The sequence below is a fragment of the Podarcis muralis genome, chromosome 1 (assembly GCF_964188315.1).
Source record: "Podarcis muralis chromosome 1, rPodMur119.hap1.1, whole genome shotgun sequence".
NCBI classification, from domain to species: domain Eukaryota; kingdom Metazoa; phylum Chordata; class Lepidosauria; order Squamata; family Lacertidae; genus Podarcis; species Podarcis muralis.
In genome coordinates, this window is record NC_135655.1 from 24,484,735 (window position 1) to 24,510,192 (window position 25,458).

The window sequence follows — 25,458 nt, forward strand, 5'->3', positions numbered from 1 at the left end:
TCGCAAACGGAAAAATCTTTCGTCTAGCGAGTTTTTTGTCTTGTGAGGCATTCGTCTTGCGAGGTACCACTGTATTTCAGCTTTCAGATAAAGGGCAACTAGGTGGACAACTTGTGGTTTCTGAAAAATGAGTAGATATTCCTTTAAAATAAACACAGGCTCTGAAACATTCTGTGGAAGTGAGTAATTCAGCGTGGCACAAAGTATACAAAGTCAATGAGGCCATAGTTCTGTGAAGTGATCTGTGAATCATCTTTATGGATGACACAATAGATATCTGTTAATTAAAATGCTAGGAACCCTTCTGGCTTCATTTCTTCTGGCTGCTCATACAATCAGACACACTATCTTTTATATGACCGCATATGGAAGAAAACGCGGTGAGTGACTGCAGAAATCCACACATCAATTTGTTATAGCTAAAACTTTGGCTCAAATCCAAAGAAAGTTAGTAACCTGAATGTTCCATTGAACTTGGTAGGATTCAAATGAGTTACAACAAGTTTGTCATAGTGATCTCTATGTAAATTGAAACATTGCAAGTTTCCCCTGGGTTTGCGTCAATTTGTTTTATATTTAAAATGAATGTACAGTAATTCAAGTGTGCTTTGGATTGCACATGTGTAGTAGTAGTAGTAAGGTTACAGGGAACCAGGCAGAGGGCCTTCTCGGTAGTGGCGCCTGCCCTGTGGAACGCCCTCCCAGCAGATGTCAAAGCAATAAACAACTATTTTACTTTTAAAAGTCATCTGAAGGCAGCCCTCTTTAGGGAAGTTTTTAATGTTTGATGCTGTACTGTTTTTAATATTCAGTTGGAAGCCGCCCAGAGTGGCTGGGGAAACCCAGCCAGATGGGCGGGGTGTAAATACAGTGGTGCCTCGCAAGACGAAAAGAATCCGTTCCGCGATTCTCTTCGTCTAGCGGTTTTTTCGTCTTGCGAAGCAAGCCCATTAGCGGCTAAGCGGATTAGCGCTATTAGCGATTTAGCGGCTTAGTGGCTATTAAAGGGTTAGCGGCTAAGCTGTTAAAAGGCTATTAACGGCTTAGCAGCTTTGAAAAAGGGGGGGGGGAAGGGCGAGACTCGCAAGACGTTTTCGTCTTGCGAAGCAAGCCCATAGGGAAATTTGTCTTGCGAAGCGCCTCCGAAATGGAAAACCCTTTCGTCTAGTGGGTTTTTCGTCTTGCGAGGCATTCGCCTTGCGGGGCACCACTGTAATAAATTTATTATTATTATTATTATTATTATTATTATTATTGTTGTTGTTGTTGTTGTTGTTGTTGTTGTTGTTGTTGTAGTTGTTGTTGTTCTGTTGTTGTTATTAGAATTTATATACCACCCTATACCTGGAGGTCTCTATTGGAATTTCAGCTCCGGTCCTCCAAGCTGATAAGGCTCATCTTCCTTTGAGCCCAGCATAGCATTAAAACAACGCCACAGCGGAAGGATGAGATAGGTATGATGCTACATTGCTATACTTTATTACTAAGCTATGCAGAGAGCAAAGAAAAATACATCTTCTCTCTATGAGAAGCAGAAAGCAACTGAACAAAGGAAACGAAAGAACAAAGGAAACAGGAAACCAGTAACGTCACATCCCGTCTCTCTTTCCCGTGAGAATCCAACAGTATCTGGACTCCCTGGAATGTAAACAGTCCTGTGACTGCAAGCAGCTGCTCAGTGAGAAACAGAAACTAACAGTCTCAGGGCAGTTCGCAGGACAAAATCAAAATATAAAACCACAAAAGATATAATCAAAATAAAAACAACAACCCAATAAACCTCTCCTCCAAACACCGCCCCCCACCTCCCGCATGTTAAAAGGGCTGTCAATCAAATCAACCAAAGGCCTGGTTAGAAAGGAACAATTTAAAAGTTTTCATCCATAAATGATCAAAGAGGAAAGTAAGAGGTGAAACTTTGGAGCCGGTGGATAAAATGTATTTATGTCAGCTTGGCATTTTCTTACAACATAACGCTTATCAAATACAAACAAAACCAAGCCAATTTCTTCAAACCCATTAGAACAGCAGAGAAGCCTTACTGGATCAAACCAAAGGCCTACCTCTTGCTTGCAGAGTGGCCAACCAGATGATGCAAGGAAGCCCACAACTGTCTACTCCCACTCATGTTCCCAGCAACCAGCATTCAGAGGCATGCTACCTATCTCTGATCCTCACGGTTACAGATAACCACATGACTAGTAGATGCTGATAGCCTTTTCCATCATGAATTTACCTAACCCCCTCTTAAAGACAATGAGCATAAGCCACCACATGTTCTCTAATGCAGACCTTCTAACAATGAACAGCTGTGCAATGCTACAAATTCTTTTGTGCAGGAAGCTTTCCTGTTGAAAGCTTTCCTACCCTAAAAGATGTAAGATGGGAGTATAAAGAAGGAAAGGTATTATTGATTTCACGGGTGGGGTTTATTTAAAGTATTAAAGCAAAGCACTCAGTGCTGCCATTTTAAAATTCCAGGTACAATTTCTATACGCAATTTTCAAGCAGAACCAAACGTATGTTCCAAAGATATACTGTTTTCTTTTCAGGAAACCAGCAAATTACGACACTCGCCAACAGTCAGAGAGCACCAGCCTCTGGTTCAATCCGTGGCATCTTCAGGTACAGCCAGGACATTGCTGTGGAGCTGCTGCCAGTCCCTGTAAATAATACTGAACTGGATAGACCAATGGTTTGGCTCAGTAAATTCTATGTTCTGCCCATGGATAAGAAGATGGCTCCAACTGTCATGTAGCGCTGCAAGACAATGCATGCATACATCACCTAATGAATGCACAGAAATAGCTAGAAAAATAATGAGTCTGTAGCTTGAGAGCGGATACAGTGGAATTACAGGACGGATATATTTTTTAATTTGACAAGCAGATGGGTTCCCCTCCCCCCACCTTTGAGTGATACAGTTTGGTGCCTGGCAAGCTCATAATTTTTCAAATCATTACTCCAAAAGTTGCATATGCTTCAACTGTAAAAGTATATTCCTTTATTGTGTTCGCACAGGAAATGCTGGAGACACGCAGACAGCTGGTCTAAAAATGGTAATTTCAGATCAGCCAACACCTGACATGACATTTTCTGTCACATATTGGCTATAAGTCACATATTGGCTATGAATGAATGAATGAATGACTGAATGAATAAGCAAGCAAAGCAGGCAGGCTCTGAAGAAAGATGACAGGTTTTCCACCACAGCCTGGCAGGCAGGTATTAAAGAGAAAGAGTAAAATATTCCTACTCTCTTCTATGTTATTATGGAGTGTTTTAACAGCAATGAAGTCATCCGAGTGGGATTGGCTCACCCTCAGAGTCCGACCTTATTTGAGATCTGTGGAGAATTGTCCCCCAAAGCCAAATTAAGTAGCAACCTGAAAGGATTGATGGTATATTTTCAATGTTAGTCCTACTCAGAGCAGACCCATTGAAATTAATGGAGATGACTAACATAGAACCATAGAGTTGGAAGGGACCCTGAGGGTCATCTATGAAAGAACAATGTATTTTAAAAAAAGAAAATACCATAGTATGCCTTCAGAAAAGTTTTTAGAAGACAAATGCCTCGGAAATACGTACGTTTTATGCTGTTTAACCTGCTTTTTGGTACTGAGCAGTCTACGGCAGCTGAAAAACAAACAACACACCATTAAAGTGAGTGAATCAACATTCTCTTTGAAGATTTGCAATAAACAGACTTTGCTTAACGTCAGCTTATTGGTGGGATGTATTTTCGCCAAAGCTACTAAAAATGCAAAAAAACTTCTATGGATGAAACATAATGGCCAGTCTACATTATAAATGTTTTCACTCATTTAACCAGCTTTTTGGTTTTAATGAATCCAGTTAGCTGTGTTAAAGAATGAAATAGAAAGCTTGTGACCGGCTTTTGCAGAAGACGGGCATCATAATGAGGATTCCGTGCTGTACTTCAACATTTATGAACTCTTATTAAAGAACGGTAAGGCCTGTAACTGTAGCTGTGGATACGTACTGTTCCCTGACACAGTATTACTTAATAAAGAATGTTTGTTCCTGTCCAAGGCTTTAATGGGTATGGAACCTGAGTATTTGTGTCCATGAAGCGACTACAGAGAATGTGGTCAGTGGTGCATGGAAAACCAGCAACATCTGAATGACCACACCAGCATATTCTAATGGTATATTTATTCAAGGCCGCACTCAGATACATACAGAACATCTAGTTTCCGATACTGTTAGTCCTACGAATCAGCACCATCTGAAAAAAGAGGTACTTTTACAGTCTATTTATCAAGCAAGATGCTAAAGTATGGATCACAGTATAATTAAATGTTTTGGGCACCTAAAGCAGTGTTTAAAATTTGCACTCCCAATTAGGAGTTTTTATAGCCACAATCAAGTAAAGAACTGATGCGCTTTAGCCCACTGATTTCAAGACCAAGGCATGGCCTGACTGGGCACTGAATCGCAGGAAGAGGTCTTTGTGTTAGAAGAAGAAGAAGAGTTTGGATTTGATATCCCGCTTTATCACTACCCGAAGGAGTCTCAAAGCGGCTAACATTCTCCTTTCCCTTCCTCCCCCACAACAAACACTCTGTGAGGTGAGTGGGGCTGAGAGACTTCAGAGAAGTGTGACTAGCCCAAGGTCACCCAGCAGCTGCATGTGGAGGAGCGGAGACGCGAACCCGGTTCCCCAGATTACGAATCTACAGCTCTTAACCACTACACCACACTGGCTCCATTGGCCATTGATCCATTTGGCTCTGAATTGTCTGCATTGACTGGTAGTGGATAGTCAGTGTTTCAAACAGGGGTCTCTCCCAGTCCTACCTGAAGGTGATGGGGATTGGGATCTTTTGCAAGCAAAGCAGATGCTCTAATACAGATGGTATGGCCCTTCTTAGACCTTGCTGAGGCTTAGCGGCGCCTGGATGGGAAACCATGTGACGGAAAAGTTTGTTTACTGAGCAGGTTGAGTCACCTGAGTGCCCCCTCCCAGCAAACAGTTAACCAGCAACAGCTTCTGATTGGCCACTGTTCCAAGGGAGGCAGTTGGAGTGGAGTGAGAGGCGGTGTGAGAGATTCATGGGGTCAGATTCTGTCAGGACAGTTCGTTCTGACAGGTGGTAGAGCTGAGGAGAGCCGAGAACTCTCAGTATATGCTCTAAGGTTCTGAATCGCAGAACACAGTTAAAATAGAAAAGACACAGTCCCACATGGTGTTTACAGGAAAAAGGGTCCTCTGAGGGAATACTCTGACAGGAAAGGGCAGCAGTGATTCCGAGGCCAAGGAGGATTTGGGGGTCTGTAAGGGAAACAGTCCAGTTAAAATCCTAAGTTCCTGAAGTGTGAGTGGAGAAATCTGATCTATGAAAAATGTGTAAAAGAAAGTAACTATAAGCTTAAACAGCATACAGCCTATAACTTGAAACAGTATACGTTTTAATAAAAAGCAACAGCACTGTTTGTTACACTGCTGTGGAAGAAGAAGGAATAAAACTCCTTGTTTACATCTGTTATAATAAAGTTTGTTTGCAACCTGTTTTCCCAAAAGAAAAGCCCACCATCGCTTGTAATTCACTCTCCATTGGGGATTTCACCTGAGGGAAACAGGACCAGCACAGCGGCGCCAGGGAGAGAGAATGCCGTTGCACCATTGCACTTGAGAACTCTATGCCACCTTGAGTTGCAGTCATGAAATTCTAGAGCTGGAAGGAACCTCAGAGGTCATCCAGACCAACTCCCCCACCCTTTTTCAGTGCAGAGGCGCAACTACAGCATCCCTGAGAGATGGCTGCCCGGTCTCTGCTTAGATGTCTCGATGTCGTGGACTGGCTGGATACAGAGTAGTGGGAGGCTCCACCTGGCGAAGCCCCAAGGGAAGAAGGCTCAGGGCCAGGGGATTGGTGGTGGAATGGTGAGGAGTGGTCTGAGGATGAAGAGGGAGGAGACTGGGAGAAAGAGGTGTCAGAAGCTGAAGACGTAACAGTGGTGAGCAGGAAGAGGCAGAGGACAGTCCAGAATCAGAGGCAGAAGCGGAGGCTGGAGAGGAGTGGGGCAGGCTTGTTGGAGAAGCCAGGGAGTCTCTCTCTCCTGCTGTGAGCATCTTCCTCCCTGGTCTCCCAGAAAAGGGCAGAGCAGAGAGAGACAAGATGAAGGAGTCTCAGGTTGTTGGGGAAGGACCTGGGCGAGGAATCTTAGAGAGCAGTGAGAAGTCCTTGCAACTGCCTAACTGGGGCAAGACTGACTGGGAAGAGTTGTTGTGATCACTAGGCCTGCACTGTTTTGGTTTCTTTGAAAAAAAGAGAGTTAATTTCACTGACACCAGGTGTTTTATAGCTGACCTTCTTCTGACTCTGAGTCCTGGCCCCCTAGTGAAAGGAAGCCTACCAGCCTCTGATAGAATCATGATGGGGAAAGGATGGGATACAAATGCACTGTCAATAACCAAAAGTGGTCTGAGTGATGAGGTGGTGCCACGGAGTCACATGGGATTGGGTAAGGAAGCACTGCCAGTTCAGAGCAGCAAGGGCACATAGACGGAGCCAACCCAATGTTCTCCCTGGTGCACCCACACAGCCCCGACCTTGCCACTGATGTGACCTAACCTCACATCCAGGTCAGCTGTGGTTCCGCCAGCACTGACACCATTCCACTACACAGGCTGCTATTGTAAGTACATGTGTGTGTACATGCACAGTAGACTGCGCTTGTTCGATCGGAAGTTAATTTCCCTCCTCACCTCCTTCTGTGAGGCAAAAGTAGAATTCTGTTGGGTACAGGGGTGCTGGTAAGAAGCAAAGGGATCTGTGGGGTGGCTGGGAGTCACAGGTCCAGTGTGCACTGGGTGGCTGTGTCAGGAAACTGGAGGCACGCTGTAGTCTAACTCCTCTTCTTTCCTTCCTCTCTTCTGCCCACAAATGCCCCTTCCCTGTTACAAAGCTATCTATAGCGCTGCATTGCATCCACACCATCTGTAGCCATGGTAACCAGGGTGAGATGCAGGTTTGCGGATTCTGGCTAACCACATGGTTAATGTGGTAAAATTATGCAAACATAACACTGCACCGTGGGTGGCTCTGAAAAGGGAAGGAGGCAGGCACCTGGTGCAATGCTAAGGCACTGCCTCTGGATGAGAACCAAGGAGCTGTGGTTTCCTTAAGCTTTGCTGTAGGATGGGCACTCGTCCTCTCCCCATCCCCTTAATACAGGGCAGTCCTCTTTTCACTCTGCTACCTCCTACATTTTCAAGAGGACATCGCTTGGTCCTCTGTTTGGCATTCCATCTTGAATTTGGGGAATTATCTGGACATCAAGATTTTCATCAAGTACTCCAACTAGCATATATTCCGCTGCATATTCTAAGCTTCCATTACAACACAACAACACCAGTGAAGTTCAACCCTCACAGTTACAGAGAGAAAAACTCAAGCAAGATAATGCACAGGTTCCACCATGATGTTCATTTAACAAAGAAACGCTCTCCTCCTGTTTTAAGCAAAAGGCCTCAAGTCGGATTGACAAGCCAGAGAAGCTGCCAACAGCAATTCTATCCCCTGAGTTGGCCTGTGAGGGGAAGGGGGCAAGACTCTTCCACTTACCGTGGTTGTATTTCAAAGCAGTGATTTTACCTGCATGACTGTCCAGCACACTGGGAAGGCTGGAAGATGGGGGAAGACTATTCATGATAGAAACACGTGACTGTATTGAGCTGTCGGCTGTCGGCTCCAACGGCAACAGGCTGGTTGGAATGATAAATCGAGGCATTCTGGGTTTAATTCGAACCAAGTCTTTCCAGAGGCCTCAGCTTTGGAGGAGTAGCAATAATAACCAAGATTATATCTGACCATGTGCAGAGTGCTGAGTCTTCACTACTGTGAAACTCCAGTCGTTCCCTGAATATCTAGGGCTGGGGACAAAGCTTCCCAGTCACCTGGATGCATGAGAGGCTGAAACAGTTGTCAACAACAGCCGGGACAACTGCCAATTGGTTCTTTCCCTGCCAGAACTGGCTCCATCCGCCGACATTCCTCTTGGTTGCTCCAGAGGGAGAAATAAGCTTAGCAAGCCCCATTCTGTGGGCTCAAGTGAAGGGATCAGTCACCCTTTGGCTCACTCCTGTCAGAGATGTCTCCATCAGCAGCAGAAGAGATGAACAAGCCCTCTTCCACCAGCCTGGCTGGGGCCAACTGCCATTGGGCTCCTCCCTCCCCAGAATGGTCTCACGCTATTCCGTTATGTCTTCCCATGAAAAGGTTGGTGCTTTGAGCTTGCTTCTTTTCCTCTTCCCTCCTGATTTTTCCTTCTTATACCCTTTCATCATAAACTATATGCCACTTTGGGCGCCATGACAGAAATGCAGTATCTAAAGAAGCAAATAGCATGGCATCCAAGAAAGCTTGAGTTTTATGAGCACAGGAAGAACCAAGTGAAGGGAAGCACAGACTAAGCCCAGGGGGTCAGAGGGAGGGCTATAATGATATTTTTGCAGCAGACCCAGGAGATAGTCTCCTACTATTGGACTGCACTGTGACTATTAGGCTCCATTCCCATTCTTCTTTCCTCCTCCCTCTTTCTCTCCCTCCACTCCTCTCCCCTCCACCGGCCAACTGTCTTCTCATCCCCTCCATCAATTGCTGCCCAAAGTAGCGCCTTAGAAATATGAATTACCTAAACAAGAGAACTCCCCTCCCCCTCCAGGCACAATTACAGAGATAAATGACCTGCTGCACAGGGCACAAATGAGATATGTTAATTTAGTGCGTCTAATTTGCACATTCATAATGTATGCTACCTTCTGCACCTTTTGGACTCCTCAGCAGCAGCAGCTGTTTCCCTTGGAGAGGGTCACTTTGAGACGCGAGTGAGGGCCAGCATCTCAACCAACTTCTGTTTGCACAGATATCCACATCTGTCTTGCCTCTAATCTGGCAAGTGGAAGGTGCGTATGTGTCAGCTGGCATTCCTTGGAGGCAACAGGTTTTGCCAGAAGGGACTCAGGGCATGCCAAAAGTGGCATGATCCTGGTCAGTCAGAAAACACCCATATCTTTTGGTCCCTGCTCTCTTTTCAGGACAAACAGCTGTGGTTAGTTACTGTTCCCCTGCCCCCTGCCATTGTGCCTTGACTGCTTCCCCAAGAACAGTTGCACCCAATGCAGGAAAACAAGCAGCGCTGCCCTTCTTACATCCCTAGTAGTGGTTTATTTTTCTTATTTTCTGAATATCTGATGATACACCTAGATCACAACGGCTAGAAAGTTATGGATTATTTTTTTTAAAAAAAAGTGACATGAAACTGATAGTACCAGTTTACACCCTGGGCAGATGATGCCTATGAGCTCAGGAGCTGGGAATTAATTTTGTGCAATGAAGCATGCAATTGGAGGAGGTGCACTTCAACAAAAATATTGGCTTATTTGTTTCACAGTGATGTTCACTGAACTGTACAGTTTTCTTCATAAAGCAGGTAGGTGTGGGGCAGCTTGTTCTCATAGAATCATAGAACTGTAGAGTTGGAAGGGACCCCGAGGATCATCTAGTCCAACCCCCTGCAATGCAGGAATATGCAGCTGGTCCACACAGGGATCGAACCTGCAACCTTGGTGTTATCAGCACCATGGTCTAACCAACTGAGCTGTTAGATTTGGGTGCAGGAGAACTGGGTTCAAATTCTCACCAAGGGTGAACATCCTGGACAGCTTTGGGTTCTCAGCTTCTATTCTAAGTTTGCAAAATAGGGATAACTTGTCAGGGGGCTTGTATTGAGGATACATAGCTCAGAGACTGTAAAATACCTGGCCCTATAAATTGCACCTTTAATGAAATTATTTTTTAGAACCATCTATTAAGGTCTTTTGTACTGTTTACCTTTAACCCAGTATTTGCAATTATGGTTGACATTTTAAAAATACAAAATGGATACAATAGTTTGGTACGGATTTGTTTTTCTAAGTCACATTGAGTTCATTTTTTAAAAGCGACTGATATATGTAAATGATTTCATTTAATAACAGGGTGAATATTTCCTGCAAGATGACTAAAAAGTTGTTATATGTAATTTATGTGGAAAACAAATGGATTTGGGGACTAGTTTGATTTGACTGGCTGGGGCTGAAATCTTAAACACACAGTGCAAGTCTATATTTGTCTAGTGAGAAGAAAACCCCACTTAGTTCAATGGGACTTATTTCCAGGTGAAATGTATCTAGGATGGCAGGTGTAATGAGGAGTAATTGAACACAAGGGGCCTTTCTTTCTTCTGGGTAAACATGCATACAATTGCATTGCACTGGCTTGGCAGCAGGAGTTGCTGGAAGGAGGCATACAAGGCTCCATCCTACTGTCTTAGGGGCTCCATTCGGGATTTGTATAGGGTTTACTCCTTAGCCTTTTCTTCTCCCGCAAGGCAGCAGAGGATTAGGAGCAGAGTTTTCCTTCTCCTAGATGGGCTACCTTCCCAGGTTGATAAGCCCCACCTGCCCCTCACTTCCCTCTACAGCACGTGCAGAAACAGCCTTCTTGACCGTTGGACCCACTATGGTTCTCGTCCACTCAATCTGCCAGAGCCTGTCTTTGCATGCAGGGAACAGTCCCTAGCTCATCAAGAGTTTGAGGCTCACTCGGTAGTGGCGCCTTCCCTGTGGAACACCCTCCCACCAGATGTCAAAGAGAACAACAACTACCAGACTTTTAGAAGCTGCCCAGAGTGGCTGGGCAGGGTATAAATAATAAATAAATAAATAAATAAATAAATAAAATTAATAATAATAATAATAATAATAGGCTTCTGATGGGGTGAATGATGTACATGAGTTAAAACTCAACCAAGTTAAAACAGCCAGTATCCCAGTCCAAACCCTTCTACACCGGTCCCTCCTCTCAGCCATGTCACTGGACTCTTCCCAATTGTGCCTGTATGGACCTCTCCCTTCCACCCACTGAAGAGGCAGCCACTGGGATGCTCACCAGCTGCCAATGGGAAAGCCCTGAAACAGGGCATTCTGAGGACCGGGACGGTCCAAGCCAGCCTTGCTCCCATCACATGACAACACTGGACTCCATCTGGGCCCAACAGCAGCATCAGCTCCAGGCTGGCACAGCGATTTGCCTGCCCCACTTTCCACTCCTGCTTCTGTGTGCAGCAAGGCTCCATTCAGCCCAGCAGTCAATTTTAGTATCACCCCCTAAGTATCTGCAGACAGAACAATGCAGATCATAGTTGGAAACCTTTTTGTGTGTGTCTGAACACACAACATTTGAAATTAAAGATCATTTAAAAGAAAGGTTGTTTATTGACTATGCATCTTAAACTGCTACAAGGCTTAGGGCAGGCTGCATCCCTATACCCATGTGCCTGGGAGTAAGGTAAAAAAAGGTAAAGGACCCCTGGATGGTCAAGTCCAGTCAAAGGAGACTATGGGGTTGCGGTGCTCATCTCGCTTTCAGGCCGAGGGAGCTGGTGTTCGTCCACAGACAGCTTTCCAGGTCATGTGGCCAGCATGACTAAACCAATTCTGGCATAACGGAACACATGACGGAAACCAGAGTGCGCAGAAATGCCGTTTACCTTCCCGCTGTAGTGGTACCTATTTATTTACTTGCACTGGTGTGCTTTCAAACTGCTAGGTTGGCAGGAGCTGGGACCGAGCAACAGGAGCTCACCCCATTGTGGGGATTTGAACCGCCGACCTTCTGATTGGCAAGCCAAAGAGACTCAGTGGTTTAGACCACAGCGCCACCAAACCCAATGGGACATACAGTACTTCATAGGAGGCATGCATACAATTGTGCTCTTATTTTAATCTTTCTCCTATTTATGGGATTGACAATTGAAACATAAGAGATTAAAAATATGTTTGTTTTTTAATATTGAACCACATACTGTGATTTTATAGAGGGTGAAAATGGAAGTGTGTCGAGGCAATGCCATGCAATGAGAAATAAAGGAGGATTAATTAATGCTCACGTTTGTGCCAAATATTAATTAGCACATAGCACTGACTTTGGAGAATGACTATCTGCTCACCGATCCAAGAAATAGCAAATGATGTACCTTAATGATAGAAAATCTTTAGACAGACATATTGGCACAAGCTGTATTCAGTCTAGTGCATATATTCTTGATGTAATTTTCAGTGGGAAAATAATATCTCTTCAGAATGCACAAACACTAGAGCTTCTGATTAAATTTAGCATTTCAAACACTCAGTTAAATGTTGGCAAGGTTAGGCGTTGGCATTTTTCTTTTAATTCTAAAATGGTAGGCTTTAAATGTGAGTGATTTTTCTTTCCCCCCCCTAAGCGACAGATAACAGGGAAAATGTATTACTAAATAATTACTCCATTCAAGGAGAGGTGAATGACTTGTATATGCTTACCTTTAGCTGAAAGTATTTTATTGTAATGGACTGCCATGTGATCCCTGATCAGGTACTGGTTGCTTAGTCTGCGGGAGGAGTCGTCAATGCAGAAGGCTACAAAAGTAAAGCACATTTGACCGTTATTGTGGAAAGTGCCAGTAGTCTTCACCAACAATTGCAGAAATATAAGTTCAAAGAAGGAACACATAGATGGAAACAGGTCATTGAGAAAAACTCTTTCCAAAACTTATCGACTCCTCCTTGACTGGAAAGTCAAGGAGCAGGAGGTAACAGTGGCCATGGTGAGGTAGTCACAAGACTTTGGCCATTCAATAACCATGGCCCAATGGGAAAACCTGTGGAAGAATAATTGGAAATTCACAAAGTGTTAAACAATTAGAGAGAACTTTCTAAAAATGCAACACCGATGGTACTTAACACCCTGGAAACTTTCGAAAATGTAAAAAAATGTGTCAAGTAATTGCTAGAGATGTGGAGATAATTCAGGAACTTTTTACCACATGTGGTGGTTATGCAAGAAAATACAGGTATTCTGGGACAGTATTCATTCAGAATTGCAAAAAATGTTAAAAATCTCTTTTAATAAAAAACCAGAGGCCTATCTCCTGGGAGTTACAGGTCTGGATATTCTGCAAAAAATGAAGGGTATCTTTTTATATGCCATAGCAGCAGCAAGAGTTCTTATTGCGGCAAAATGGAAGAGTTTCGAAATTCCCTCTATACAGTGGTGCCTCGCAAGACGAAATTAATCCGTTCCGTGAGTCTCTTTGTCTTGCGGTTTTTTCGTCTTGCGAAGCACAGCTATTAGCGGCTTAGCGGCTATTAACGGCTTAGCGGCTTAGCGGCTTTAAGAAAAAGGAAACAAACTCGCAAGAACTCGCAAGACGTTTCGTCTTGCGAAGCAAGCCCATAGGGAAATTCGTCTTGCGACTCAAAAAACGGAAAACCCTTTCATCTAGCGAGTTTTTCGTCTTGCAAGGCATTCGTCTTGCGGGGCACCACTGTACCTGAATGGATCTGAAAGCTGACGGAATATGCCGAATTAGATGGTCTATCAGAAAAAATAAAGAACAAATCAAAACAGGAATTTGTCTCAAAATGGGAGGTCTTCAAAGAATATTTGAAATATAAATATAGTAGTTTAAATTCTGTTGCAGCATTCGAGGAACTTCAGTAATAGTTGCAAGTTAGACATAAGAGGTAAGATATATCAAGAAAAAGTTAAATGATGATAAAAGTGGGTATTGGCAATAAGTAATATGAGATTGAAATAAAGAATAGATGGGAGGTCGGGTCTATAGTGTTAAGACCAACTTAAGTTTTATTGTTTGTTAAGAAAATTTTGTGTTTATTGTTATTCCTGTGTGTCATTCTGTATCTGTGTTTTCTCCTTTTCTTCTTTTTTTGCTGTATCAATAATGTATTTTTTTAAAAAAATAAAAACTCATGAGGAGCAGGGTGAATTGGAATCTGCAACAAAATGCTGCAGTATGGAATGCTCCTGTTCCATTTCACTTTGTTCCAAAAAATCATCAGGGAGGAAGCTAGATGGATCTCCTGGAACAGAGAGTCTAGGCATGACAATGGAAAAAGACCATGCCAAACAAACTTCAGATTGCAATGGGATATGCATGAGGGCCTCCCCAGATGTTCTAAGTCAGGGATATGGAACTTGTGGCCCTCCAGATGTTATTAGACCTCATCAGCCCTAACTAGTGTGGCCATCAGGCAGGGATGATGGCAGCTGCAGTTGAACAGCACATGGGACTCACTGATTCCTCAGTGGTGTTTAAAAGAATGGGGAGACTCACGCAGCAGGAGGTGGCCCCTGTGGTATTCTGGTCGTAAGCAGGGAATTCTTCCCAAGATTAATGCAATATTCCATCTAGCATGATCACATCATATGCTGTAGTATTAGAGGCGGCTGTGAGAGAGACTGGATATCTGGTAGGGACAAGAAGCCCCATGGTAAAGCAATATTTTAAATATTTCATTCAGCTAATATTCCTGCTTTAACAGAGTATTTAAATAAATCAAAGCTGTTTTTAGGGCTCTGAACATAATGAGCCTTAATTAGCCAAACTCTTCAACACATGTATTCCTTACTATGGGCTTAAACAGAGTGACACTCCTCTCAGTGCTCTTTTATATATATTTTTGCACATGGCAGCCAGAGCTGCACTTATTTGGACCTCAGATTCCAAGTGGTAAGTAAGTGCACATTTACTGACAATCCGTTCTTCCTCACTGTTTGTGGAACTAGCAACAGGTACACTCAAATGCCACCAAGCCTGATGGCTTCCGTATCTGCAGTTTCCACCCGTTTTCAGACCACTTACAATATTTGTTTTCTTTTTATTTGCTGACTAGTAAGGTCCCATGTCTTGCCATGGCAAATCGCAGGAGGACACTTTGTACTCAAATGGCTTACACATGGACATACTGAAAAGCTAAGGGTAAAATCAACACTTACATCAGAATGCCTGTCTTCAGTTATGAAGCCATGAACAAGCAAATCACTCACCACAGAGCCATTTCAGTGATGCTTCTGAGATGTAAGGTTTACCGTTTAACAGCCAAAGCAGCAAAACATATCCCTGCATATGAAACTAGGATGAGATCCTCAAAAACAGCTACTCCAGAATAGCCCCATTATGAAGTCAACATGACTACTTTGGAGCAAGTAGTTTAAGGACTGCAGCCTGAAGGCCCTGGCAGCAGACTTCATGCCTATCAGGACTGATCCAACTATCTGGTGAGGCAAATAACAAATTATACATAAAACAAGTATGTAGATTCTAACTGGGTTTTAAACAGCACAAGCTCTTAAGAAAAATGGCTGCATGTTTGAGGTAGTGTTGTACCTAAATTGTATCCATTACTTGAAATAAATAAGGGGTTCCTGTGGAATAAATACATCCTCTAAGAGGATTTTGTGTCCCCCCAAGATACCCTTAAAAGGCCTTTTAGAAGTTTGTTTTTCCTGCTCCGATGAGTCCCCCACTGTATTGCCATGGTGCCAAAAGATTTTTGTGGCCTCCCAAGCCCCCTCATCAGCATTACAGTGGTACCTCGCAAGACGAATGCCTCGCAAGACAAAAAACTCGCTAGACGAAAGGGTTTTTTGTTTTTTGAGCTGCTTCGCAAGACGATTTTCCCTATGGGCTTGCTTCGCAAGACGGAAACGTCTTGCAAGTTTGTTTCCTTTTTCTTAACACCGTTAATACAGTTGCGACTTGACTTCGAGGAGCAACTCATAGAACGTGGTGTGGTAGCCTTTTTTGAGGTTTTTAAAGACTTTGGTGATTTTTGAAGCTTTTCCAAAACTTTCCCGACACCGTGCTTCGCAAGACAAAAAAAATCGCAAGACGACAAAACTCACGGAACGAATTAATTTCGTCTTGCGAGGCACCACTGTATTTAAATTTAAAATTCTTTTTATTTTCATCCCCCTGATTGTTTCCATAGGTACCCCACTGTGATGTCAAAAGTTTTTGGTGATACCCAAGAATCCTAAAATGTTTCCTTATTTTGGCCATGCCAATTCTGACAAGGACTGACCAAGGATCCATGTGGTCCTTGCCCTAAACCCGCCCCCCCCACCAAAAATCAACCACCTCTGAAATAAATATATTTGTGTTTTTCCCAAGATATCTAAGCCAAGCTTCAGCAACAGTCTTCTACACTGAGATGTATTATTTATTGAATTGGTTAAAATTGGTTAAAAGACTAAAAACTTTGGGTCAGCTGATATTCTTGCACTGAGTATCAGTATTCAGTTTCTGTTTAACAGTTCTGATCAACCAAAAAAGACTTCCCCTTTCTCTTCTCCCCCCCCCCCAAGCCTCCCCCACTCCAAATATGTGCACTGTGCAATGACAGATTTTACTCATTAGTATAAAGGTAAAGGTACCCCTGCCCGTATGGCGCCACCCGCGTCCTCCACTCATTAGTATAGTCTCAGCCAAACTAAGTTCTCACCACAACAAAGGTACCCCTGCCTGACAGGGCCAGTCATGACCGACTCTAGGGTTGCGCGCTCATCTCGCTCAAGAGGCCGGGAGCCGGCGCTGTCCGAAGACACTTCCGGGTCACGTGGCCAGCGTGACGAAGCTGCATCTGGCGAGCCAGCACCAGCGCTGCACACGGAAACGCTGTTTACCTTCCCGCTATAAAGCGGTCCCTATTTATCTACTCGCACTTAGGGGTGCTTTCAAACTGCTAGGTTGACAGGAGCTGGGACCGAATGACGGGAGCTCACCCCGCCGCAGGGATTCAAACCGCCGACCTTATGAACAGCAAGTCCTAGGCACTGAGGTTTTACCCACAGCGCCACCCGTGTCTCACCACAATGCTTTAATGTAAAATATTTTAAGAGTCCACACAACAAGAAGAATTCGATGCAAAGCTATACTTAAAAGATCTTGCTGTTTACCCCATTATGCAAATTACTTACCATTACTTTTAGTACTTAAATGTCCCCTGAATGGGCTTGCTGGTCCATATCGAGGAATGGCTTGGTATTCAAGCACTGATATAAAAAAGAAACAAAGAAATTAGGGCGGAAGTATGGCTTTCAGCATAGAGAATTTTTAAAAACTCATAAAAAGTCAGTATGTTCATTATGATAACCTATTGTGAAAAACATGAGTTTGTAGGAAAGTCATCAAAATACATGAGGTGAACTTACTTTAATATTACATCAACTGAAGAGAAAAAAAATCTCATTAATAGTAGTAAATCACTGATTAAATCAACTGTGCAACCATACATTAAAGTAATGCATAAGCCTATATATCAATGTACTTAGGCGGATTTAACTCTGCCTATGATTGGACTGAAAATGAAGTCATATATTTTTTCCTTTCATCTTGAGATGAATATACAGTGCCCATTCATTTTACCATAATTATAGTAACTATACTTTTGAGTTTCAAGCTATCTAAGATCATAGTTTTGGAGCTGAAACATCACGGTGGCAACGGACAATTCACTGGAAGGTGTCCATTTTCTGAGCAACAAAACTTTGCACCCTGAGTTCTGGTAAAATACAAAATCCCAGTAACAGTAGTTCTGTCTTGAACTACCGGATCTTCCATGGCACTTTCTATATTTTGCGGAGGCGGGACGGGACATAAAAAACATGGATTCCTGAATCCTGACATCCGAATCCTGAACAGACAATTGCTTGGTTTAATAAGAACAATCCTAGGGCTCACTGGCTTGCTCCTATCATCAGATTTGATTTCACATGACAAACAAACTGGGTAAACCTTGGTTCGTAGCAGTTATAGAAGCAATACTAAACTATGGTTTGCAGGAAAATCGAAAGTGATAAAAGAGGACGCAAGGGAAGGCAAGTACATCAATCCAAACTATATTTGGAATTAGCAGCCAGAAGAAGAGAGGTGTGCAGGTGCCAGAGAAAGAACTGTGAGTGGGCAAGTGTCTTATTTGCTATCCTTTGGACCATATGGGAAACTCATCCAATAAATCTGCTATAGCCTGGAATTGGGTGTGTGCAAATGCAGCTGATTGAGTGCTTAACAGGAACCAGTTGTGGGCAGGCAGCCTCACAAAGCTCTATCAACCTTTTGGGCGGGGAAAAAGTTTTTTGGGGGGAGTTAAACTGCCAAATATTAGAAGTCTGCATTGGGTCCCTCTAGCGACAGATGGTTTGAGAAGGTATGAGCACTGCCTTGTCTGATCATTTAACTTATCACACGAGGGTTCTTAGAGACATGTTGTATGGTCTCCATTGACATCCTTTACAAATAAAAATAGTGTGCTGCATAGGCCCCCAACAACATATGCCTCTATGTGGCAAGTTCTATGTTATCCCAAATGTCCCTTTGTTGAATCTATTTTATTATGTTGTCTGAGAAAGTGTACAGAACCTTCTGTTTATTTTATTTTAACTGCAATAATGTCTACACCCAGTCCTTGTTCTTTGTTTGTTTTTGTCTTGTTTGTATGTGGTTGGTTTTTTTGTGTGTTTTTTTAAAAAAACACCTTAATAAACACATCTAAAAAATATAGCTCTGCCAAACTTGGTGCCTACCCATAACAGAAAGCCTAGAGAGTAACAAGGCATCAGCAGGTTCCTGGAACCCCCATTGTTGTGAGTTTTCGAGAGAGTGTTGCGAGTTTCTTTGGCTGAGAGTTGGCATGAAAGATTATTATTATTATATTATTTATTGAATTTATATACCACCCTATACCTGGAGGTTTCAGATGGAGTCCTGGGTGAGATTCCCTTCTAGAATCCATTCTAGAATCATATCTGTGTTGTTTATTTCTGTACCAAAGACACATTTTTTTTGCTTTTTGTGAAATATTTCCTGCTCCAAATCATTAACATAATTAGTAGGACCACATGTATCCCATCAAAATGGATTATGGATTCTAAGGCAAAAAGAGAAAGGGTTGCCTTGTACTATATTTTTAGTACTCAGCTGCAGTAAACAAGTACAAAATATGTGCATGTCATGTCAGATATGAAGTATGAAATTACCTCTCCCTTCCCTTTTACACCCTGCTTTTCCACATTAAAAATTAAACATATAATTATCTTTGCAACCTGGGCACTTAGTGTGCTTGTGGTTGCTATTCTGGATTTCTTCAATCCCACTCCTCTTAAAGCTACAGAAACTGAAATACGTAACTGATCATAAAATAAACTGGGGTCAAATTCTGGGGTCAGTAAAGCAAATGTCTTTTGTCGAGACTGAAAGTGTTTCCATATTATTTGGCATTCCTAAAACCTGCAAGTAGGGGCTCTGCTGATCTCCACAAGTACAAATGGAAAAGAAGGGAGAAGGAGAGGGAATTAGTAGAATTACAAGTTTCAATTGGTAGTACGAATCACAAGTTTCAAGTTTGCTGTGCTAAAAGGATGCAGCATTTAACCTGTGGAGTACTGCTTTCTCCACATACAAGTTCATGGTAAACTATGTACAGTGGTACCTCAGGTTACATAAGCTTCAGGTTACATACACTTCAGGTTACAGACTCCGCTAACCCAGAAATAGTGCTTTAGGTTAAGAACTTTGCTTCAGGATGAGAACAGAAATTGTGCTCCAGCAGCACGGCAGAGGGAGGCCCCATTAGCTAAAGTGGTGCTTCAGGTTAAGAACAGTTTCAGGTTAAGTACGGACCTCCGGAACGAATTAAGTACTTAACCTGAGGTACCACTGTATAGGGTGATATTCTGGTGCATCCTAAGATTTAACCCACCAAACATTTAAAAAATAAAAAAAATCATGTGCAATGGCTAGCTTCCACGTATTTCTTGCACACCATGAAACTCCATTCACCGACTGTACTACATTCAAAACAATTATAGTACTATATTGAAAATGAACCCTTGCATATGTATAATTAACAAGCGGAACTGTTAAAGCTAGAATACTGTACTGTGAAAGAGTCTGCTTAATTGTGGTAGGTATCAGTTTCTGCCACATGTGCTGTGGATTTTTTTTATCATAATCCATTAAATAGATAAAGACTACTAATACATTTTATCATGGAGGATTACACGTTCTCCCGTTCCTCTGAAGCAGCAAACTGACATAAAATATGAAGCGAGCCATTTGCAGTACAGTTCTAAAAACTATTTCAGCTATCATTGTCATTTTCTCATTATTGAATTCTAACGGATTGCTGAAATATGTGAGCTTTCGAAAAAATATTCACAAATGTTATTTCTTGCTTTAGTAAGAAGAGCGGTTTAAAAACAAAAAACAAAACCCAGAGTGTGAGCTGGGCCTCCTTTTCTGTCTCTCTACCACAAACTGGTTCCAGACCATTGGTTCCGAAAACAAGAGAGCTTAACACTGACCTTAGGGAGGGGTTGCAAATAGGGATATGAAGTGGCAGGTGGCCATGCTGCTTTTGTACAGGAGCCAAGCTCAGCTCCCATCTATTGGTTAGATATAATGAATGTCCTACTGCGGCTACCACAAACAGCACTGGGCCCTGCTCTAGTTGGGTGGGAGGCCCATTGCTTGGAATGTGCTAAGGGCTCCTGGAGTCTGGAACTGGCACTGCCTACCTGCTCCCCCACCCCATCCCACTCCAGGCTTTGGGGAGTTCTAGAGTCCCTAGAATTCTGCATTGGTTAATCATGTTTGGAGAAGAGCGACCACCATCATTTCATTATTTTGTCTTAGTTGGACTTGCTGAACATTTTAATCTATATAGATTATATGGAGTCATACAGCCACCCCCTCCCCCATTGGCTAAGAAAAAACTCCACTGCTGAATCTCCATGCTAAGCGGGTGGGGTGGGGTACATCCATTTAACACCTAGAAAAGTCCAGTAGACAGCAACACAGTCTCTGTTAGAATTAAGTCTCTTAACTTTTAACTACTTGGGAAGTTAGAATTGTAGGGCAGGCAGATACATCTAAATTCATCTAGTAGTCTACTGCTCTGGAGACGGTTTTATTAGCTTCAATTAAACGAATTTGCTAAAGGTCACAGAGTGCATGCTTGTTCTTCAGCGCAGAGCAGTCTCCACTGAACGCGAGGTGGAATTAACGATGCAACTGGGGAGTCGGACACTCAGAGGGCTAAACTGGTGCAGGCTTTGGTAGCACATAGTCTATGAGGATTTGGATCAAAGTCAACACAGAGGTTACTTCTCAACAATGGCTGCTTCTCTATTCTGCCACTCTCGGGTACCTTGCAAGACAATTTTGGCAACGTTTTCTAAAATGGAAATACGGTATATGATCCTGAGTCCTTGTGGCACTAGATTATGGTAGTTCAGAAGGCTTTAGGTGGTCTGAGCAGAGGTGGCAGGAATTGAGTTGACAGTACAGGCAAGGAGCCAAAGCCATTAATGCAGTCCATAAGATGAAAGAAGACCGCTGGACTGAACAAGCTGTAGAATAGAGTAGGAAGCAAACCAGGGAGGCAGATGAGAAAAGGAAGTGGTTAAAGGAACGGCCAAAAAAGTTCTTTTGGACCAGCCTACTGCCCTCTTCAGACTATATCTGATTCCTCACACTGATAATGGCTCCTGTGTACATGAATGGAGAACAGAGAGGTATGTGCAAGTCTGTGCAGAAACTAGTCTGTTATGCAAAAGTAAAAATTACATCGCACCATCCACTTTTGCTTCTGGCCCTGATCAGTATTGGCACATGGCCCCCACTGGTTGCCCATAAGGGAATGCAGCCCTTGGATGAAAAAAGTTTCCACACCCTGGTGTTGAGATACTGAGCTAGATGAACCAATGGTTTGATTCAGTCTAATCCAACTTCCTGTGTTCTTTAGATGCCTCATAAATATATCTTTATTTATGTTGGCAACAGGATTTAATTTTATTGGTTTGGTTTGCTCCGCTCTGCATGGCTGTGACCTGGTAATTTGTAATAGTATGCTTGTTTTTAACAGTAGTTTTATTGTTGTTTTATTATCGCACATCTTTTTTTGAGCAATATGTTATTGAAAAAATGGCCAGTACGTTTAAAAACTAATCTAAATATTTCAGTTTTTTTCTTTTACAATTGAACAACACACATAGCTCCTATTCAAACAACATAAATATCTCAGTAATCAGCCTGTAAGTAAATTACGTCTTATTTGCCACAAGTAAAATCACGTTTCTGTGTTACAGATATTCTTTTATTACTGCTTCAACCTTTGGCAAGCAAAGGCACTGGGAGATAAACAGCTCAGTGCAAACCACCAGCTTTGAATAATAAAGCTGTTTTAGAGCAGTTGCATTAATGTCTAGTTATAAATAACACTGGTCTGTCAATAATGCAAAAAATGTTAGTGCTTTTTTCACTAGTGTTTTGATTGCTGCATATGTTAAACTGATCCCAAGGAAAAATTAACTCAACTACACTTCAGCAACTTTGTTCCTAAGGTTGGAATCCTTAGATATATTCCAACTGAGTTGACATCATGCACTGTCTGTCTTAACCCAATGGATTTTAAGCTTTGTACCAGTAAGCCTTGAAAGCTGAAAAAGGGATTCCTCAATGAGAAGAAGAAGATGGAGAACATTCATGGAGAAAAATCACCCCAGTTGAAACAACAAAGTAAGGGTTTATGAGTATCAGCCTTCCAACTAAAATCAATTATGACTGCATATATACTTTGGTTGAATTAATACCCTACAGCATGGGGATATTTATCTAAATCATTTCAAAGCCATCTTTCAATATAAATACCCCCAGACACGTAAAAACAGAACCCGTGTAAAACATTAAAAAGACATGCTGTGGATCAGACCACAGGCCTTTCCAGTCCAGCATTCTTCCTGGTTGACACGATTCCTATGGGAAGCCAGAAAGAAGGACCAGAGAGCAACAGAGCAATATAAAAAGGAGAAAATGTTGGAAATAATATAACCACCAGGCAGGGCCGGATTTAGGTTTGACGAGGCCCTAAGCTACTGAAGGTAATGGGGCACTTTATATGTCCAGCTGTCCTTTGTCAATAACAAATTGTCGCTGTTTTTCTGTTGAATATATGCTATTTGGTAATTTATGGACCAGTCCATGCAGAATGTAAAGGTAAAGGGACCCCTCACCATTAGGTCCAGTCGTGGCCGACTGGGGCTGCGGCACTCAACTCGCTTTATTGGCCAAGGGAGCCGGCATACAGCTTCCGGGTCATGTGGCCAGCATGACTAAGCCGCTTCTGGCAAACCACAGCAGCACATGGAAATGCCGTTTACCTTCCCGCCAGAGCGGTACCTATTTATCTACTTGCACTTTGACATCCTTTCGAACTGCTAGGTTGGCAGGAGCAGGGAACGAGCAACGGGAGCTCACCCCATTGCGGGGATTCAAACCACCGACCTTCTGATCGGCAAGTCCTAGGCTCTGTGGTTTAACCCAAAGCACCACCTGTGTCCTGAATGTAGAATGCAGAATGTAGGATGTAAAATGCAGAATATAGGCACCCTATATATAGAAATGAGCAAATCAGTGATATTTTAGGGAGCAGGCTAGTAGGCGGGGCCCATTACTTACATCATAGGAGCCTACACAACACAAAACACTGTTATTGTATGTAGGTTTTATGTTATTTGTTTTTTATCTTATATTTTGGAAATGTACATCCAGTTTATTTTTTCCTTTAATTTTTTTGGGGGCCCCCAAGAGAGTGGGGCCCTAAGCTATAGTTTGTTTAGCTTATACGTAAATCCGGCACTGCCACCAGGCCCTCCTCCAACCCCCCCTCCCAGCAAAACCATGAGCTATTGGTTCTTTAAAAATAACGAGGGTCCATTACTTCTCTCAAAGTCTAGGTGACACTTGGGAAAACCTTGGCTCCTCCTTTCAAACTCTCACAATCATTTACTGCACATGCTGAGAAACTGCACAAGAAAACAAAAGGGCACAAGGCCGGGGCTTATTGGCTGGACAGAAGCTTAGGTATACATAAACGAACCAGCACACCACAAACCCTGCACATGTCTACTCAGAAGCAAACCCCATCCCGCTCAGTAGGCCTTTCTCCCAGGCCAATTTATTATATGGAGCTGCCGTCTAAAAAAAGCACTTTGTACTGGAGCGGGCGGCGATTTCTGTTTCATCCCGCTTGCCCAGAATGGCAGGTCTCCACAGAACCACCTGTGTGCAAGGGAGGCTGGGAACCAGGACAACACAGTGGAGGAGGAGGAGGAGGAGGAGGGGTGCATGCTGGGAAACTCCCACGCTCCTCATCCTTTCCCCCCAGCGCGTTCTGGAGCCCTTTCTCAGCCGTGGGATCGGAGCGGGGCGTTCTGGAACCCTCGCGGAACTCCAAAAGAGAAGCCTCGCGACTGGGGCGGCGCGCGCTGCGGGGGGTTCCCTGCGCGCATTTGGCGATGTCGTCATAGTCAAGGCTGGAGAGGAGAGGAGAGGGGGGCGCGCGCGCGAGGGGAAGAGCTTGTTTATTGTCTGTCTGCTCTTGCGCACGGAACTGCCTGCAGTCTCTGGCGAGAGGGATTTATTTGGCTATACGGGGGGGGGGCAGGTGAAGGGCGGGCGGTGCAGGATTAGCGACCGCTTCTGCCGGCTGCGGAAGGTGCGAATGTGTCCTGGCAGGCGCCAGAAGAAAGGGGCACGGAAAGGGAGGCGGAGAGCGCTCCTAGCCTCTTCCTCCAGGTCTCGCCGCCCTCCCATCCGCAGGACATGCCGGCGGACCTCCTCCCCGCTCTCCGGCTCGTCCCCTCCAGCCCGCCGTCTCTACCTGGGCTCCTCCTCCTCCTGCCGCCGCCGCCTCCGCCGCCCTCCAAGCTCACTCCCATCCTCTTGGCCCGGCCCGCCAGGCTCCTCCTAGCCCAGAGGGCCACCGGCGGCCCGAACTCGGCGGCTTCCGTCCCTCCCTCCCTCCCTCTGCCCTTCCTTCCTCGCCTCTCTCGGCCGGCAAGGGGCGGGCCTGGCAGCCCGGCGGGTTGCTATGGACACCGCCGCTCGCTTGGCGGCCGCCGCCGCTGGGCGCGTTACGTCCTGGGACCGGGGGAAGGGCAAGGAGGAGGAGGAGGCCCGGAAAGGCGGTTCTCTGCGCCGCCGAGTAGGGCTTGCTCCCGTGTAAAAAATGGAGCGCGGGGCTTCAGAGGTAGAGGCTGAGCAGCAGGTCTCCTCAGGAGCAAGTCCAGCCGTGCCCAAAGGTGGTGCTTGAACGCGGAGGGGACCCCTTGCCAAGCATAGGAGCGCGGGTGCCTTGCGCCACACAGGGTGGACTGTAGGATGGGCGGCTGTTTTCCACGGGGAAGGTCCACTCCCTGGTTCATGCCACCACCTGTTTATGTGGGGTTGGCAGCAGGGCCCCCTCCGAAATCCCGGAGAGCCACTGCCTGGTATTGTAAACAGCACTCAGCTACGTGGAGTGAGGGTCTGGCTTCACCTAATGAAATATACTCGGAGTCGAGAGTGGATTTCATGCTCATAGTGGTGAGGAGGAATAGAAGTTGCCCCAGAATGTCTGCTTTATATACATTATTTACACAATGGGTCCCACATGATTGGCTAATTCCGGGATTCACCTGTAGGCCAATCTGGTTGCGGATTCACTTCCACCTGGAGCTGGATTGGGTGGCTCCTGAGGACCAATCAGACTGCTGCCTTTTGGAT

At 44.1% G+C, this 25,458-nt stretch overlaps 1 protein-coding gene across 3 annotated transcripts in view; it reads right to left on the reverse strand.

The window, feature by feature from the left end:
* Window positions 1-24,715, reverse strand: part of SPATA7 (spermatogenesis associated 7) — a 53,762-nt gene extending 29,047 nt beyond the window's left edge. For 2 of the 3 annotated variants that reach the window (XM_077924972.1, XM_028718076.2), the window contains exons 1-4: window positions 24,575-24,715; window positions 16,833-16,907; window positions 12,374-12,469; window positions 3,592-3,639 (exon numbers count right to left, since the gene is read on the reverse strand). In XM_077924972.1, coding sequence (XP_077781098.1) covers window positions 3,592-3,639; window positions 12,374-12,469; window positions 16,833-16,907; window positions 24,575-24,632 — 277 coding nt within the window. In that variant the 5' untranslated portion in view covers window positions 24,633-24,715. Of the gene's footprint in view, window positions 1-3,591; window positions 3,640-12,373; window positions 12,470-14,900; window positions 15,084-16,832; window positions 16,908-24,574 lie in introns of those variants that run through there. The other variant, XM_077924965.1, reaches the window with a different exon arrangement.
* Window positions 24,716-25,458: the final 743 nt, after the last annotated feature.